This window comes from Engystomops pustulosus, chromosome 4 (assembly GCF_040894005.1).
Source record: "Engystomops pustulosus chromosome 4, aEngPut4.maternal, whole genome shotgun sequence".
NCBI lineage: Eukaryota > Metazoa > Chordata > Amphibia > Anura > Leptodactylidae > Engystomops > Engystomops pustulosus.
Genome location: NC_092414.1, coordinates 4343710 through 4361911, shown reverse-complemented (window position 1 = coordinate 4361911; position 18202 = coordinate 4343710). Strand labels below are relative to the sequence as shown.

The following is an 18202-nucleotide window of genomic DNA, read 5'->3' as shown; positions in this document are numbered from 1 at the left end:
TCGGGGACTGGCATTACCCCCCAGCCCCCAATGTGCGAGAGGTCGGGGACTGGCATTACCCCCCAGCCCCCAATGTGCGAGAGGTCGGGGACTGGCATTACCCCCCAGCCCCCAATGTGCGAGAGGTCGGGGACTGGCATTACCCCCCAGCCCCCAATGTGCGAGAGGTCGGGGACTGGCATTACCCCCCAGCCCCCAATGTGCGAGAGGTCGGGGACTGGCATTACCCCCCAGCCCCCAATGTGCGAGAGGTCGGGGACTGGCATTACCCCCCAGCCCCCAATGTGCGAGAGGTCGGGGACTGGCATTACCCCCCAGCCCCCAATGTGCGAGAGGTCGGGGACTGGCATTACCCCCCAGCCCCCAATGTGCGAGAGGTCGGGGACTGGCATTACCCCCCAGCCCCCAATGTGCGAGAGGTCGGGGACTGGCATTACCCCCCAGCCCCCAATGTGCGAGAGGTCGGGGACTGGCATTACCCCCCAGCCCCCAATGTGCGAGAGGTCGGGGACTGGCATTACCCCCCAGCCCCCAATGTGCGAGAGGTCGGGGACTGGCATTACCCCCCAGCCCCCAATGTGCGAGAGGTCGGGGACTGGCATTACCCCCCAGCCCCCAATGTGCGAGAGGTCGGGGACTGGCATTACCCCCCAGCCCCCAATGTGCGAGAGGTCGGGGACTGGCATTACCCCCCAGCCCCCAATGTGCGAGAGGTCGGGGACTGGCATTACCCCCCAGCCCCCAATGTGCGAGAGGTCGGGGACTGGCATTACCCCCCAGCCCCCAATGTGCGAGAGGTCGGGGACTGGCATTACCCCCCAGCCCCCAATGTGCGAGAGGTCGGGGACTGGCATTACCCCCCAGCCCCCAATGTGCGAGAGGTCGGGGACTGGCATTACCCCCCAGCCCCCAATGTGCGAGAGGTCGGGGACTGGCATTACCCCCCAGCCCCCAATGTGCGAGAGGTCGGGGACTGGCATTACCCCCCAGCCCCCAATGTGCGAGAGGTCGGGGACTGGCATTACCCCCCAGCCCCCAATGTGCGAGAGGTCGGGGACTGGCATTACCCCCCAGCCCCCAATGTGCGAGAGGTCGGGGACTGGCATTACCCCCCAGCCCCCAATGTGCGAGAGGTCGGGGACTGGCATTACCCCCCAGCCCCCAATGTGCGAGAGGTCGGGGACTGGCATTACCCCCCAGCCCCCAATGTGCGAGAGGTCGGGGACTGGCATTACCCCCCAGCCCCCAATGTGCGAGAGGTCGGGGACTGGCATTACCCCCCAGCCCCCAATGTGCGAGAGGTCGGGGACTGGCATTACCCCCCAGCCCCCAATGTGCGAGAGGTCGGGGACTGGCATTACCCCCCAGCCCCCAATGTGCGAGAGGTCGGGGACTGGCATTACCCCCCAGCCCCCAATGTGCGAGAGGTCGGGGACTGGCATTACCCCCCAGCCCCCAATGTGCGAGAGGTCGGGGACTGGCATTACCCCCCAGCCCCCAATGTGCGAGAGGTCGGGGACTGGCATTACCCCCCAGCCCCCAATGTGCGAGAGGTCGGGGACTGGCATTACCCCCCAGCCCCCAATGTGCGAGAGGTCGGGGACTGGCATTACCCCCCAGCCCCCAATGTGCGAGAGGTCGGGGACTGGCATTACCCCCCAGCCCCCAATGTGCGAGAGGTCGGGGACTGGCATTACCCCCCAGCCCCCAATGTGCGAGAGGTCGGGGACTGGCATTACCCCCCAGCCCCCAATGTGCGAGAGGTCGGGGACTGGCATTACCCCCCAGCCCCCAATGTGCGAGAGGTCGGGGACTGGCATTACCCCCCAGCCCCCAATGTGCGAGAGGTCGGGGACTGGCATTACCCCCCAGCCCCCAATGTGCGAGAGGTCGGGGACTGGCATTACCCCCCAGCCCCCAATGTGCGAGAGGTCGGGGACTGGCATTACCCCCCAGCCCCCAATGTGCGAGAGGTCGGGGACTGGCATTACCCCCCAGCCCCCAATGTGCGAGAGGTCGGGGACTGGCATTCCCCCCGCCCATAAAATAACTTGAATGGGACTGGCATTCCCCCCGCCCATAAAATAACTTGAATCATAGAATGAAGCAATGTAATTTTTCCTCAGAAATTCAAATATGTAATAATATTAAAGAAAAGAAAAAAAAAAAAAAAAAAAACTATAAGAAGGTTCCCATTTAAGATTTTAAAGTAGCCCCGCCCCTGAGAGGGGAGGAGCCAGCGTCTGGATTAATTAGACCGATTTTTGAAAAATATTTGACTTGACGTTCAGATTTGGTTTTTCTACTAGATGATTTTTCACAACATATTCCACCATCCAGACCATTATATCACAGAGGGCAGAGCACAACTCCCATCATCCACACACCAAGACCAAGTACAGCCAGGAAAGAGGGGGAGGGGCAGCGTCACGCGAGTCCAGAGACGGATTATTCTCCCCCCGAGAAGCCGCTCAGCGATTAAATGATGTTTACATTCACATCATGAATACAGAACACAGACACCACAAGGACAAAGCTCCCGCTACACCTGCCAAATCTCCACCAAGTGCCGCTCATTAACCCTTCATCTACTGCCAGGGAACTAAACTAATGCAGCACATCTGACCAACACAACTACTATAATACTGCCCCCTATGTACAGGAATATAACTACTATAATACTGCCCCCTATGTACAGGAATATAACTACTATAATACTGTCCCCTATGTACAGGAATATAACTACTATAATACTGCCCCCTATGTACAGGAATATAACTACTATAATACTGCCCCCTATGTACAGGAATATAACTACTATAATACTGCCCCCTATGTACAAGAATATAACTACTATAATACTGCCCCCTATGTACAAGAATATAACTACTATAATACTGCCCTCTATGTACAGGAATATAACTACTATAATACTGCCCTCTATGTATAGGGATATACCTACTATAATACTGCCCCCTATGTACAAGAATATAACTACTATAATACTGCCCCCGTGTACAGGAATATAACTACTATAATACTGCCTCCTATGTACAGGAATATAACTACTATAATACTGCCCCCTATGTACAAGAATATAACTACTATAATACTGCCCCCTATGTACAAGAATATAACTACTATAATACTGCCCCCTATGTACAGGAATATAACTACTATAATACTGCCCCCTATGTACAGGAATATAACTAGTATAATACTGCCCCTATGTACAGGAATATAACTACTATAATACTGCCTCCTATGTACAGGAATATAACTACTATAATACTGCCCCCTATGTACAAGAATATAACTACTATAATACTGCCCCCTATGTACAAGAATATAACTACTATAATACTGCCCCCTATGTACAGGAATATAACTACTATAATACTGCCCCCTATGTACAGGAATATAACTAGTATAATACTGCCCCTATGTACAGGAATATAACTACTATAATACTGCCCCTATGTACAGGAATATAACTACTATAATACTGCCCCCTATGTACAAGAATATAACTACTATAATACTGCTCCCTATGTACAGGAATATAACTACTATAATACTGCCCCCTATGTACAGGAATATAACTACTATAATACTGCCCCCTATGTACAGGAATATAACTACTATAATACTGCCCCCTATGTACAAGAATATAACTACTATAATACTGCCCCCTATGTACAGGAATATAACTACTATAATACTGCCCCCTATGTACAGGAATATAACTACTATAATACTGCCCCCTATGTACAAGAATATAACTACTATAATACTGCCTCCTATGTACAGGAATATAACTACTATAATACTGCCCCCTATGTACAGGAATATAACTACTATAATACTGCCCCCTATGTACAAGAATATAACTACTATAATACTGCCCCCTATGTACAGGAATATAACTACTATAATACTGCCCCCTATGTACAGGAATATAACTACTATAATACTGCCCCCTATGTACAAGAATATAACTACTATAATACTGCCTCCTATGTACAGGAATATAACTACTATAATACTGCCTCCTATGTACAGGAATATAACTACTATAATACTGCCCCCTATGTACAAGAATATAACTACTATAATACTGCCTCCTATGTACAGGAATATAACTACTATAATACTGCCCCCTATGTACAGGAATATAACTACTATAATACTGCCCCCTATGTACAGGAATATAACCACTATAATACTGCCCCCTGTGTACAGGAATATAACTACTATAATACTGCCCCCTATGTATAAGCCCCTCCCCCATCACACACCTGGCGGTCAGCTCCTTCTTCAGGTGCAGTTGCTCGGTCTTCATCCTCCGTAGGTTTCCTGATAATTTTGCGAACTCCTGGTCCAGGGAGTCGTTGTGCTTCTCCAGTTGTTTTAATTTCTGTTCCCAGTTTTTCCTCCGTTCCCTCAAATCTTTCTGAATAACCTGAGAAGAAGTAGAAACCTCCTGCATGGAACCTCTTGGTCTTTGCTGTGAGGCAGAAATGTAACTAAGACGTCGGTGATCTGCGATCCCAGCGATCATTGATCAGCTTGAGAAGTTGTGTGTGTGGCGGCCACTACAGGCGATCTGCGGTATTACATGACGACCACTCAGGTGCAGATGGATCACAATAAGATAATTTTTTTGGTACTTGCCTCCAGCATCTTCCCGGACAGGTCCTTCACATCAATATCGGACTCAATCAGGTTCTGCAGGGGGAGCAGCACCTGGTCGGCCATCCTGCCCGAGTCTTCCTGCTATAGAAGAGAAATCCACAGATAACAGTCAGGAGGATCAGACGACCAAACTCCACGTCTGCCACCAACGTCATCACCGGCCACCTCACCAGCGCCTGGAGTGCAGCTCTGAACTCAGCAGCTATCTGCTCATGGCCCGGCCCCTGGAGCAACATCAGAACCTCCCGATCCAAAGTCACATCAAGAGAAGAGGTCCGTCCTCCAGAGGAGATCCACTCAGCTGTAGACACCTGGACATAAGAGACAAGGATCAGGACTCTACAGTGGTGGTGTATAATGTGTACGTAGTGATCTCCCCCTAGTGGTGGTGTATAATGTGTACGTAGTGATCTCCCCCTAGTGGTGGTGTATAATGTGTACGTAGTGATCTCCCCCTAGTGGTGGTGTATAATGTGTACGTAGTGATCTCCCCCTAGTGGTGGTGTATAATGTGTACGTAGTGATCTCCCCCTAGTGGTGGTGTATAATGTGTACGTAGTGATCTCCCCCTAGTGGTGGTGTATAATGTGTACGTAGTGATCTCCCCCTAGTGGTGGTGTATAATGTGTACGTAGTGATCTCCCCCTAGTGGTGGTGTATAATGTGTACGTAGTGATCTCCCCCTAGTGGTGGTGTATAATGTGTACGTAGTGATCTCCCCCTAGTGGTGGTGTATAATGTGTACGTAGTGATCTCCCCCTAGTGGTGGTGTATAATGTGTACGTAGTGATCTCCCCCTAGTGGTGGTGTATAATGTGTACGTAGTGATCTCCCCCTAGTGGTGGTGTATAATGTGTACGTAGTGATCTCCCCCTAGTGGTGGTGTATAATGTGTACGTAGTGATCTCCCCCTAGTGGTGGTGTATAATGTGTACGTAGTGATCTCCCCCTAGTGGTGGTGTATAATGTGTACGTAGTGATCTCCCCCTAGTGGTGGTGTATAATGTGTACGTAGTGATCTCCCCCTAGTGGTGGTGTATAATGTGTACGTAGTGATCTCCCCCTAGTGGTGGTGTATAATGTGTACGTAGTGATCTCCCCCTAGTGGTGGTGTATAATGTGTACGTAGTGATCTCCCCCTAGTGGTGGTGTATAATGTGTACGTAGTGATCTCCCCCTAGTGGTGGTGTATAATGTGTACGTAGTGATCTCCCCCTAGTGGTGGTGTATAATGTGTACGTAGTGATCTCCCCCTAGTGGTGGTGTATAATGTGTACGTAGTGATCTCCCCCTAGTGGTGGTGTATAATGTGTACGTAGTGATCTCCCCCTAGTGGTGGTGTATAATGTGTACGTAGTGATCTCCCCCTAGTGGTGGTGTATAATGTGTACGTAGTGATCTCCCCCTAGTGGTGGTGTATAATGTGTACGTAGTGATCTCCCCCTAGTGGTGGTGTATAATGTGTACGTAGTGATCTCCCCCTAGTGGTGGTGTATAATGTGTACGTAGTGATCTCCCCCTAGTGGTGGTGTATAATGTGTACGTAGTGATCTCCCCCTAGTGGTGGTGTATAATGTGTACGTAGTGATCTCCCCCTAGTGGTGGTGTATAATGTGTACGTAGTGATCTCCCCCTAGTGGTGGTGTATAATGTGTACGTAGTGATCTCCCCCTAGTGGTGGTGTATAATGTGTACGTAGTGATCTCCCCCTAGTGGTGGTGTATAATGTGTACGTAGTGATCTCCCCCTAGTGGTGGTGTATAATGTGTACGTAGTGATCTCCCCCTAGTGGTGGTGTATAATGTGTACGTAGTGATCTCCCCCTAGTGGTGGTGTATAATGTGTACGTAGTGATCTCCCCCTAGTGGTGGTGTATAATGTGTACGTAGTGATCTCCCCCTAGTGGTGGTGTATAATGTGTACGTAGTGATCTCCCCCTAGTGGTGGTGTATAATGTGTACGTAGTGATCTCCCCCTAGTGGTGGTGTATAATGTGTACGTAGTGATCTCCCCCTAGTGGTGGTGTATAATGTGTACGTAGTGATCTCCCCCTAGTGGTGGTGTATAATGTGTACGTAGTGATCTCCCCCTAGTGGTGGTGTATAATGTGTACGTAGTGATCTCCCCCTAGTGGTGGTGTATAATGTGTACGTAGTGATCTCCCCCTAGTGGTGGTGTATAATGTGTACGTAGTGATCTCCCCCTAGTGGTGGTGTATAATGTGTACGTAGTGATCTCCCCCTAGTGGTGGTGTATAATGTGTACGTAGTGATCTCCCCCTAGTGGTGGTGTATAATGTGTACGTAGTGATCTCCCCCTAGTGGTGGTGTATAATGTGTACGTAGTGATCTCCCCCTAGTGGTGGTGTATAATGTGTACGTAGTGATCTCCCCCTAGTGGTGGTGTATAATGTGTACGTAGTGATCTCCCCCTAGTGGTGGTGTATAATGTGTACGTAGTGATCTCCCCCTAGTGGTGGTGTATAATGTGTACGTAGTGATCTCCCCCTAGTGGTGGTGTATAATGTGTACGTAGTGATCTCCCCCTAGTGGTGGTGTATAATGTGTACGTAGTGATCTCCCCCTAGTGGTGGTGTATAATGTGTACGTAGTGATCTCCCCCTAGTGGTGGTGTATAATGTGTACGTAGTGATCTCCCCCTAGTGGTGGTGTATAATGTGTACGTAGTGATCTCCCCCTAGTGGTGGTGTATAATGTGTACGTAGTGATCTCCCCCTAGTGGTGGTGTATAATGTGTACGTAGTGATCTCCCCCTAGTGGTGGTGTATAATGTGTACGTAGTGATCTCCCCCTAGTGGTGGTGTATAATGTGTACGTAGTGATCTCCCCCTAGTGGTGGTGTATAATGTGTACGTAGTGATCTCCCCCTAGTGGTGGTGTATAATGTGTACGTAGTGATCTCCCCCTAGTGGTGGTGTATAATGTGTACGTAGTGATCTCCCCCTAGTGGTGGTGTATAATGTGTACGTAGTGATCTCCCCCTAGTGGTGGTGTATAATGTGTACGTAGTGATCTCCCCCTAGTGGTGGTGTATAATGTGTACGTAGTGATCTCCCCCTAGTGGTGGTGTATAATGTGTACGTAGTGATCTCCCCCTAGTGGTGGTGTATAATGTGTACGTAGTGATCTCCCCCTAGTGGTGGTGTATAATGTGTACGTAGTGATCTCCCCCTAGTGGTGGTGTATAATGTGTACGTAGTGATCTCCCCCTAGTGGTGGTGTATAATGTGTACGTAGTGATCTCCCCCTAGTGGTGGTGTATAATGTGTACGTAGTGATCTCCCCCTAGTGGTGGTGTATAATGTGTACGTAGTGATCTCCCCCTAGTGGTGGTGTATAATGTGTACGTAGTGATCTCCCCCTAGTGGTGGTGTATAATGTGTACGTAGTGATCTCCCCCTAGTGGTGGTGTATAATGTGTACGTAGTGATCTCCCCCTAGTGGTGGTGTATAATGTGTACGTAGTGATCTCCCCCTAGTGGTGGTGTATAATGTGTACGTAGTGATCTCCCCCTAGTGGTGGTGTATAATGTGTACGTAGTGATCTCCCCCTAGTGGTGGTGTATAATGTGTACGTAGTGATCTCCCCCTAGTGGTGGTGTATAATGTGTACGTAGTGATCTCCCCCTAGTGGTGGTGTATAATGTGTACGTAGTGATCTCCCCCTAGTGGTGGTGTATAATGTGTACGTAGTGATCTCCCCCTAGTGGTGGTGTATAATGTGTACGTAGTGATCTCCCCCTAGTGGTGGTGTATAATGTGTACGTAGTGATCTCCCCCTAGTGGTGGTGTATAATGTGTACGTAGTGATCTCCCCCTAGTGGTGGTGTATAATGTGTACGTAGTGATCTCCCCCTAGTGGTGGTGTATAATGTGTACGTAGTGATCTCCCCCTAGTGGTGGTGTATAATGTGTACGTAGTGATCTCCCCCTAGTGGTGGTGTATAATGTGTACGTAGTGATCTCCCCCTAGTGGTGGTGTATAATGTGTACGTAGTGATCTCCCCCTAGTGGTGGTGTATAATGTGTACGTAGTGATCTCCCCCTAGTGGTGGTGTATAATGTGTACGTAGTGATCTCCCCCTAGTGGTGGTGTATAATGTGTACGTAGTGAGCTCCCCCTAGTGGTGGTGTATAATGTGTACGTAGTGAGCTCCCCCTAGTGGTGGTGTATAATGTGTACGTAGTGAGCTCCCCCTAGTGGTGGTGTATAATGTGTACGTAGTGAGCTCCCCCTAGTGGTGGTGTATAATGTGTACGTAGTGAGCTCCCCCTAGTGGTGGTGTATAATGTGTACGTAGTGAGCTCCCCCTAGTGGTGGTGTATAATGTGTACGTAGTGAGCTCCCCCTAGTGGTGGTGTATAATGTGTACGTAGTGAGCTCCCCCTAGTGGTGGTGTATAATGTGTACGTAGTGAGCTCCCCCTAGTGGTGGTGTATAATGTGTACGTAGTGATCTCCCCCTAGTGGTGGTGTATAATGTGTACGTAGTGAGCTCCCCCTAGTGGTGGTGTATAATGTGTACGTAGTGAGCTCCCCCTAGTGGTGGTGTATAATGTGTACGTAGTGAGCTCCCCCTAGTGGTGGTGTATAATGTGTACGTAGTGATCTCCCCCTAGTGGTGGTGTATAATGTGTACGTAGTGATCTCCCCCTAGTGGTGGTGTATAATGTGTACGTAGTGAGCTCCCCCTAGTGGTGGTGTATAATGTGTACGTAGTGAGCTCCCCCTAGTGGTGGTGTATAATGTGTACGTAGTGATCTCCCCCTACTGGTGGTGTATAATGTGTACGTAGTGATCTCCCCCTAGTGGTGGTGTATAATGTGTACGTAGTGAGCTCCCCCTAGTGGTGGTGTATAATGTGTACGTAGTGATCTCCCCCTACTGGTGGTGTATAATGTGTACGTAGTGATCTCCCCCTAGTGGTGGTGTATAATGTGTACGTAGTGATCTCCCCTAGTGGTGGTGTATAATGTGTACGTAGTGATCTCCCCCTAGTGGTGGTGTATAATGTGTACGTAGTGATCTCCCCCTAGTGGTGGTGTATAATGTGTACGTAGTGATCTCCCCCTAGTGGTGGTGTATAATGTGTACGTAGTGATCTCCTCCTAGTGGTGGTGTATAATGTGTATGTAGTGATCTCCCCCTAGTGGTGGTGTATAATCTGTATGTAGTGATCTCCTCCTAGTGGTGGTGTATAATGTGTATGTAGTGATCTCCTCCTAGTGGTGGTGTATAATGTGTATGTAGTGATCTCCCCCTAGTGGTGGTGTATAATGTGTATGTAGTGATCTCCTCCTAGTGGTGGTGTATAATCTGTATGTAGTGATCTCCTCCTAGTGGTGGTGTATAATGTGTATGTAGTGATCTCCTCCTAGTGGTGGTGTATAATGTGTATGTAGTGATCTCCCCCTAGTGGTAGTGTATAATGTGTATGTAGTGATCTCCTCCTAGCGGTGGTGTATAATCTGTATGTAGTGAGCTCCCCCTAGTGGTGGCCATATAGAGATGGTTATCGGTCACCTCCAGTGATTGCTGTGCATATTCCAGCTCTGTGTGCAGGGAGTTGTGGCCTCCGCTGATGACGCGGTTCAGCTTGTAGGTGATTGGAGAGTTTATCCCATTCCTGAGAGGAGAAGACAATGAATGTGATCAGAAGATAAAGGATCAGGTCACAGGTCGGGGGTCGTCTTCTCGTCACTCACTGGAGAAGCTCCTGCTCCATTTGTTGCAGATTATTCTCTAATTTACTCTTCTGAATTCTCAAGTTCTGTGAAGGAAATGATGAGAAAGGAAATTAAAGGGGAAGTTTAATCTTCGCAATATAATGAACCAAGTGAACATATTGGAGCCAGTTCACACCTCAGGATTTGCACCTGATAAAAGTCTTGAGAAGTTCAAGTTCCCAAGTCCAGATAAATTAGAGCTTTGACGGGACAGACACCAGTTAGTGGAGATTCCCTTTAAATAATTAGCTTTGTTCCCATTACAGGGAGCAGGACCCCTCTCCTGAGACCTGTTGGGGTCCTGAAGGCCAGCTGAGCACTGATCAGTGTTCTGTGTATAGGAGATGGCAGTGAATGTTGGGACAATGCCTTTAAGACAGGCTGTACACTAAGGTTTTACTAAGGTGCTCTGCAGGGGTTGGATTTATAACAAGCCCCTCCCCTTATTCACCTATGAGCCAATCAGATGATTGAGCATACAACACACGCCCCCTCGGTCTTAGGATGACAGAATTAGTCTGGACGGGAGGAGGAGGAGGTTGTTTGCCGACCAAATGACCTAAGAAGGGTAACAGGGACCCCCAAATCATGAGGAGGAGGGGCCGTTACCTCGATGACCGAGCTGTACTCCATCAGGGTGGACTTCAACTCTTCCACATAAAGATCTTTCTGCAAAGTGGAGGAGACAACAGTCAACACTAATACAAGGCAACAGAGCCTCAGCCCATGGACGTGTTCACAGACAGCAAGCAGAGATCTAGACTAACATGTCTTTACATAGACCCTGTATAGTAAAGACCCCGCACTCCCTGCACTGACCACCAGGAGCGCCGCGTCCTTCCTGTGCAGCGCGCTCTCAAAATCCGTCATCTGTGACTGCGAAGAGAGAACAGGAGACCGAGGTGATATAGTACGAAGCCCCCCCCGTGTATGTGATCCATGGGGAAGGGGGTCCGGACCTCACCTGGAGCCCTGCAGCTTTATCAGTGACTAGAGACAAAGACTTCCTCATCTCTTCAACATCCAGGGAGCTGCGCAAGTTCTGTGATGGAGGCAAAAGATGTGACAAGGGGTCAGTGACCAGAGATGTGTAATCAGACCTCACACTGCTGCGCTCTGTGCTCTCTGCAGCCAGTGTTATGTATTGTCCCTGCAGAGATGTGTAATCAGACCTCACACTGCTGTGCTCTGTGCTCTCTGCAGCCAGTGTTATGTACTGTCCCTGGAGAGATGTGTAATCAGACCTCACACTGCTGCGCTCTGTGCTCTCTGCAGCCAGTGCTATGTATTGTCCCTAGAGAGATGTGTAATCAGACCTCACACTGCTGTGCTCTGTGCTCTCTGCAGCCAGTGTTATGTACTGTCCCTGGAGAGATGTGTAATCAGACCTCACACTGCTGTGCTCTCTGCAGCCAGTGTTATGTAGTGTCTTGGAGAGATGTGTAATCAGACCTCACACTGCTGTGCCCTGTGCTCTCTGCAGCCAGTGTTATGTATTGTCCCTGGAGAGATGTGTAATCAGACCTCACACTGCTGTGCTCTCTGCAGCCAGTGTTATGTATTGTCCCTGGAGAGATGTGTAATCAGACCTCACACTGCTGTGCTCTGTGCTCTCTGCAGCCAGTGTTATGTAGTGTCTTGGAGAGATGTGTAATCAGACCTCACACTGCTGTGCTCTGTGCATTATTGATGCCTCTGTCCTGCACTCACCTCTTCCTGCAGGGAACTGATCTTGTGAATTAGTGAAAGATTCTCTTTTTCCTAAAAAAAATTAAATAGAAGTTGTAAAATCCTCAGTAATCCGGGATCTTCCTGCAGGAGGCGCTGTTACCATCTGCTTGTTCTGGGCGAGGAGCAGGGACTTGGCCTCCTCCAGTCCTGACAGGTTCTGCTTCAGGTCCTCCATTTCTCCTTTCAGGGTGCGAACCCTCATGATAGACTGCTGAGCGCTGCAACAAGAAGAGCAACACCAGAGGTGGGTGAGGGTGGGGTCACCCCCCAAAATCAGGAGCCCCTCGCCTGTATACAAGATGATGTGAGATGCTGTGTGCTGACAATGTGCTTAGATTATTAGGGTCCAGGGTTATATACACTTTTCATTTACCTTCTGAACATTCACTACTATCTGACACTTACAAAGAGATGAGACATCAGAGATGCATATAACACACAATGACTCTCCAGCTCTGCTACATGTCAGCTGCGCACACACTAGGAGATCTGCTGTGCCTCCCTCCCCCCATAAATAACTTTTCTTATAACTTATCTGGAGGTCAGTGTCTGTGCATCAGTGTAAGCTCCGCCCTGGACTGTGGGGGGTGGGGCTAGAGCGCAGGGGGAGGGGCTGGAGTGAAGAGGGCAGAAAGAGACACGATCTCCGTAAAACCTCAGGCAATATGGCGCCCGAACCCTAGGTCAGAAGTTACAGGGTCGGGTCTCGGGGGGACTGAACTCGTGTCCACCAGGACTGATAGAGGCAGGGTGGGCTTAGATCTGCGAGATGCTGCAGTTTTGTTAATATCAGTGAATTAGAGAATGTGATATTTTGTCTTCCTGGGACAATCCCTTTAAGTGCAATTGAGGGAAGTGGCTACAAAGTATCTCCTCCTGATGCAGGACTGTTATACTGTACGACTTCCATGGATTGTATTAGTAGTGATCACATGTTCTGTGGCTGCTCCACTGCAGAGGAAAACCCTCATCATGTCAGGAGTCATCCATCATCCTCAGGTAGTTTGAATAAGCAAACCCCCTGCACCACGGGAATAGGGAGCACTTACCTCTTCCACTGGTTGCGCAGCTCCTCGTTCTCCTCCAGGAGCCGCTGGTTGGATTCTTCCTGCGCTTCAATGGCCGCCTTCAGCTTCCCATACTTCTCCTGCAGGTTCTGGTTATTGTACTGAAGGTCCGCGATACAGGTGATCAGGTCCGACGTGTCCCTACAGGGAGGACAACTCATCATGTGACACCAGGAGCTGCACTCACTATTCTGCTGCTGGAGCAGTCACTGTACATATAGTGCAACGCCCCTGCCAATACATAGACAGGCTGGTAGTTGCGAAAAGCGCCCTCTCCAGGTCAGGAGCTGTGAGGGGGAGTTACGCACCCTCTATGAAGGTTCTAGAACCTGGACATTATGTAACTGCAGCTGTAGCCTCTGCCTGGAGAGGCGATAGTTAAATGGGTGTAAGATGTTATCCAATTATGTGGCTGTACTGTAAACTGGAGTGTGATTGGAGAGGAGCTACCACCTGACCAGGGAGTGTATGTGCAGGGGGAGCACATGGTCTGTTACCTGCTACCTGTTCAATAAAGAACCGTAAGTTATTTCCTCCCCCTGATCCCTGGATACGGCTGTTACCACCACGGGCTCCCCCATCCATTATCCAGGGACACATACTACAGACACTCAGGGGCTGCCCCAGGGAGATCCAGTACATCAGCCTCTCCCTCCTTATTTCTTGCACACACCCCCTGCTGGAGAGCTGCCAGGCTGTAGGACGCCCTCCGCTCCCCATACCAAGCACCCGGTGGGGGATGCTGCATGTGCGAGTGATTGCAGCTCTGGAGTATTTCGGTTGTGTTCATTCAAAACATGAATTTTACATAATTCTGCTGAATGGGGAAGTGATAGATAATGTGATGATATCGGAGGATACGGAGGGAGAGGATATATATATATCTGCACTATAGTCCCCTCTGACACGACCTTTGGTCTCATTACATTGTGCACGGTCTCCCCCTGCTGGTTACACTGTGTAGTGCAGCAGGGATTCCTCTTCAGGTTTGTAGATCTTACTTGCACTGACACAGTGTAACAAACCCTCAGCTGTGTGTGCAGGAGGGGTAAATGCTCATCAGGGATCACACGGAGGTTAAGGCCTCTCTGATTTTCATCCTTTGTAGTCCTATATAACTGATACTCAGTGCTGCCACTCACAGGTCTCCTCTGGAAATGTCGCCACCGAACGCCTCCAGACTCCCGCAGGTCACATTCATGGTGGTGCCCGAGATCCTGCGCACTGCAAGGGGGAGAACACTGCAGGTTATACACCTGGAGGAGCATAAACGTACTGCCATATCGACTGCCACCAGGGGTGATGATGGGGGCGGCACAGCGCCAGGGGTGATGATGGGGGCGGCACAGCGCCAGGGGTGATGATGGGGGCGGCACAGCGCCAGGGGTGATGATGGGGGCGGCACAGCGCCAGGGGTGATGATGGGGGCGGCACAGCGCCAGGGGTGATGATGGGGGCGGCACAGCGCCAGGGGTGATGATGGGGGCGGCACAGCGCCAGGGGTGATGATGGGGGCGGCACAGCGCCAGGGGTGATGATGGGGGCGGCACAGCGCCAGGGGTGATGATGGGGGCGGCACAGCGCCAGGGGTGATGATGGGGGCGGCACAGCGCCAGGGGGTGATGATGGGGGCGGCACAGCGCCAGGGGTGATGATGGGGGCGGCACAGCGCCAGGGGTGATGATGGGGGCGGCACAGCGCCAGGGGTGATGATGGGGGCGGCACAGCGCCAGGGGCAGCGATGGGGCCATTATTGAAGGTCCCGCCCTCTTCTCACCCGCCAGCAGACTCTCGCGCAGTTTGATCATGGAGTCTTCCGCGGCCAGGGCGGATTCTCTGGTTTTGCCCTCGGTCCTATAGGAGACGTCATGAATAAGTCACATCAGTAACAGGTGCTGCCCCGCTGGCCACAGGCTGTAATAAGCTCCTGATGGAAGTCCCCTTTAAGCAGCTCACCCGTTGTTCCTGCAGTCGTCCACCCACTCCCTCATGATGGCGTGGTAGGTGTCCAGGTCCATGGAGATGTCTCGCCTCTCGGGGTCCAGCATGTGGCACAGCTCGCTCAGGCCGCTATCCTCCGAGCCGCGACTGGTCGTGTGCCGCAGGTAGTCCACGATCTTAGACACGGCCACCTTACCTGACAAGGCAAGCAGCCAAATGGTCACCATAACCCCGCCCCCTTGTCAATATCATCTAGATCATGAGACACAACACAACGCCCCCCCCCCCCCCCCCCCCCTCACCTCTGTGCTCCGTGTCACACGCATGGAAGATACTGTCCAACAAGTCTTCCTCACAGATAAGGCTGACCTCACCGGCAGGCTCCGGCCTAGTCTCCATCACCCGCCGGAACCCTGGGGAGAAAGAAGTGATATCATCCAAGAGGTAGTCACAGCCCCGCCCCCTGCCTGTATATCCTGTGTGAGAGGTAGTCACAGCCCCGCCCCCTGCCTGTATCTCCTGTGTGAGAGGTAGTCACAGCCCCGCCCCCTGCCTGTATATCCTGTGTGATGCCCCGCCCCTGCCTGTATAAACTGTGTGAGAGGTAGTCACAACCCCGCCCCCCGCCTGTATCTCCCGTGTGAGGCGGGGCTGTGACTACCTCTTGGATAGTCACAGCCCCGCCCCCTGTGGTGTCTCCCCCGGTTACCTGTGCTCTCGCTCATGGACAGTCTCTTCACGACGGGAGATCTCAGTGTGAAGTGATCGGATTTGCGCTCGTAGTAGAAATTGGGGACGGAGGAGAGGACTCGGTCCTCAGGATGACGCTCTTATACTCCGAGCCGGGGGAGAACGGACTGGAACTTGAAGTGGGTTTCGCGAGGTCCCACCACGGGTGTGGAGCAGCTGTGTGACCCGCAGGTTGGCCACGCTTTGGTGGTGGGCTCCTTGGTGGCCAGGCTGGTGGGGTAGAGCGCGGCACCGAGCGGAGAGTCGCAGTCCGCCACCTGCTGGAGACCGGGGGACGGCGCCGCCGGGGAGAACAAGGTCCCGTTCCCGGGGCTGGAGAAGCTGACCAGGTCCTTGCTGGTGTTCTTCATGGCTCGGTTCTTCAGGACCTCCTCCAGGTTCTTCTTGGTGCTGGACTGGGGGCTGTCGAAATTCCGGGATTGGAATTTAGGGATCTGTAGATAAGGGTTGGACTCCTGATCTCGCATCTCGATGGTTTTGATTTTGCGCCGGATGCTGTCCACCGGGTTGTGGCGCTTGGTGGCCGAACCCGACTCCGACATCTCTGCTCAACTGTAGAGAAGAAGGAAAGCCATGGCAACGCCGCAAGAAACAAGCTCCTCCCCTACAACCAGGAGGCCAGGGGAGCCGGCTGCCTCAGGGCGGGGACAAGAGGGTTCTATCCCTCCCGGTGATGCCACCCGCCCGCCCCCACCAGGTGTAGACACCAGGACACTAGTCCATTATAACCATAGTATCTACACATAGTGGGGGGGGGGCATTAGTCCATTATAACCATAGTGTCTACACATAGTGGGGGGGGGGGGCACTAGTCCATTATAACCATAGTATCCACACATAGTGGGGGGGGCATTAGTCCATTATAACCATAGTATCTACACATAGTGGGGGGGGGGCACTAGTCCATTATAACCATAGTATCTACACATAGTGGGGGGGGGGCACTAGTCCATTATAACCATAGTATCTACACATAGTGGGGGGGCACTAGTCCATTATAACCATAGTATCTACACATAGTGGGGGAGCACTAGTCCATTATAACCATAGTATCTACACATAGTGGGGGAGCACTAGTCCATTATAACCATAGTATCTACACATAGTATAGTGGGGAGCACTAGTCCATTATAACCATAGTATCTACACATAGTGGGGGAGCACTAGTCCATTATAACCATAGTATCTACACATAGTGGGGGAGCACTAGTCCATTATAACCATAGTATCTACACATAGTGGGGGAGCACTAGTCCATTATAACCATAGTATCTACACATAGTGGGGGAGCACTAGTCCATTATAACCATAGTATCTACACATAGTGGGGGGGGAGCACTAGTCCATTATAACCATAGTATCTACACATAGTGGGGGGGCACTAGTCCATTATAACCATAGTATCTACACATAGTGGGGGGAGCACTAGTCCATTATAACCATAGTATCTACACATAGTGGGGGAGCACTAGTCCATTATAACCATAGTATCTACACATAGTGGGGGGAGCACTAGTCCATTATAACCATAGTATCTACACATAGTGGGGGGGGGGCACTAGTCCATTATAACCATAGTATCTACACATAGTGGGGGGAGCACTAGTCCATTATAACCATAGTATCTACACATAGTGGGGGGGGGGCACTAGTCCATTATAACCATAGTATCTACACATAGTGGGGGGGGGGCACTAGTCCATTATAACCATAGTATCTACACATAGTGGGGGGGGGGCACTAGTCCATTATAACCATAGTATCTACACATAGTGGGGGGGGGGCACTAGTCCATTATAACCATAGTATCTACACATAGTGGGGGGGGGGGGCACTAGTCCATTATAACCATAGTATCTACACATAGGATGATAAAACTCTTATTACACAGACCTGTTATGACTGAGGATTGTGCTGGATCCTTCCAATGTGCAGGGAGTCAGACTCCCATCATCTGCACAATATAAGGCAGGTGACTACACCCCACCCCTCCCCCTGCAGATACTGCTCAGACACTGCCCCGTGTGGACATCAGGGGGTAACACATGTACATGATGAGAGGAAACTACCACAACTATAGGGAGACCTTGTAAGGCTGCGTTCACACACTGGCATTTTCATGTCAAGAAAAAAGCGGATGCTAATGTACAGATAGATATAACATTTTATTAATTCGTATAGACACACAAAGATAAGGTATAAAAACAGTTAAAAAGCACTAAGCGTGCATATATAGTACCCTTGTCCCCAGTGCACAATGGTAAATAATACA

At 50.5% G+C, this 18202-nt stretch overlaps 1 protein-coding gene across 1 annotated transcript in view; it reads right to left on the bottom strand.

The window, feature by feature from the left end:
- The window catches only part of IRAG2 (inositol 1,4,5-triphosphate receptor associated 2), a 53668-nt gene extending 37614 nt beyond the window's left edge, over positions 1-16054 (bottom strand). The window contains exons 1-16 of the mRNA XM_072144810.1: positions 15890-16054; positions 15483-15593; positions 15196-15376; positions 15017-15093; positions 14382-14463; positions 13222-13380; positions 12273-12390; positions 12152-12202; positions 11406-11483; positions 11261-11317; positions 11051-11110; positions 10421-10485; positions 10239-10341; positions 4866-5006; positions 4675-4776; positions 4299-4462 (exon numbers count right to left, since the gene is read on the bottom strand). Of these exons, the coding sequence (XP_072000911.1) occupies positions 4299-4462; positions 4675-4776; positions 4866-5006; positions 10239-10341; positions 10421-10485; positions 11051-11110; positions 11261-11317; positions 11406-11483; positions 12152-12202; positions 12273-12390; positions 13222-13380; positions 14382-14463; positions 15017-15093; positions 15196-15376; positions 15483-15593; positions 15890-15905 (1565 nt within the window). The 5' untranslated portion in view covers positions 15906-16054. The remainder of the gene's footprint in view (positions 1-4298; positions 4463-4674; positions 4777-4865; positions 5007-10238; positions 10342-10420; positions 10486-11050; positions 11111-11260; positions 11318-11405; positions 11484-12151; positions 12203-12272; positions 12391-13221; positions 13381-14381; positions 14464-15016; positions 15094-15195; positions 15377-15482; positions 15594-15889) is intronic.
- Positions 16055-18202: the final 2148 nt, after the last annotated feature.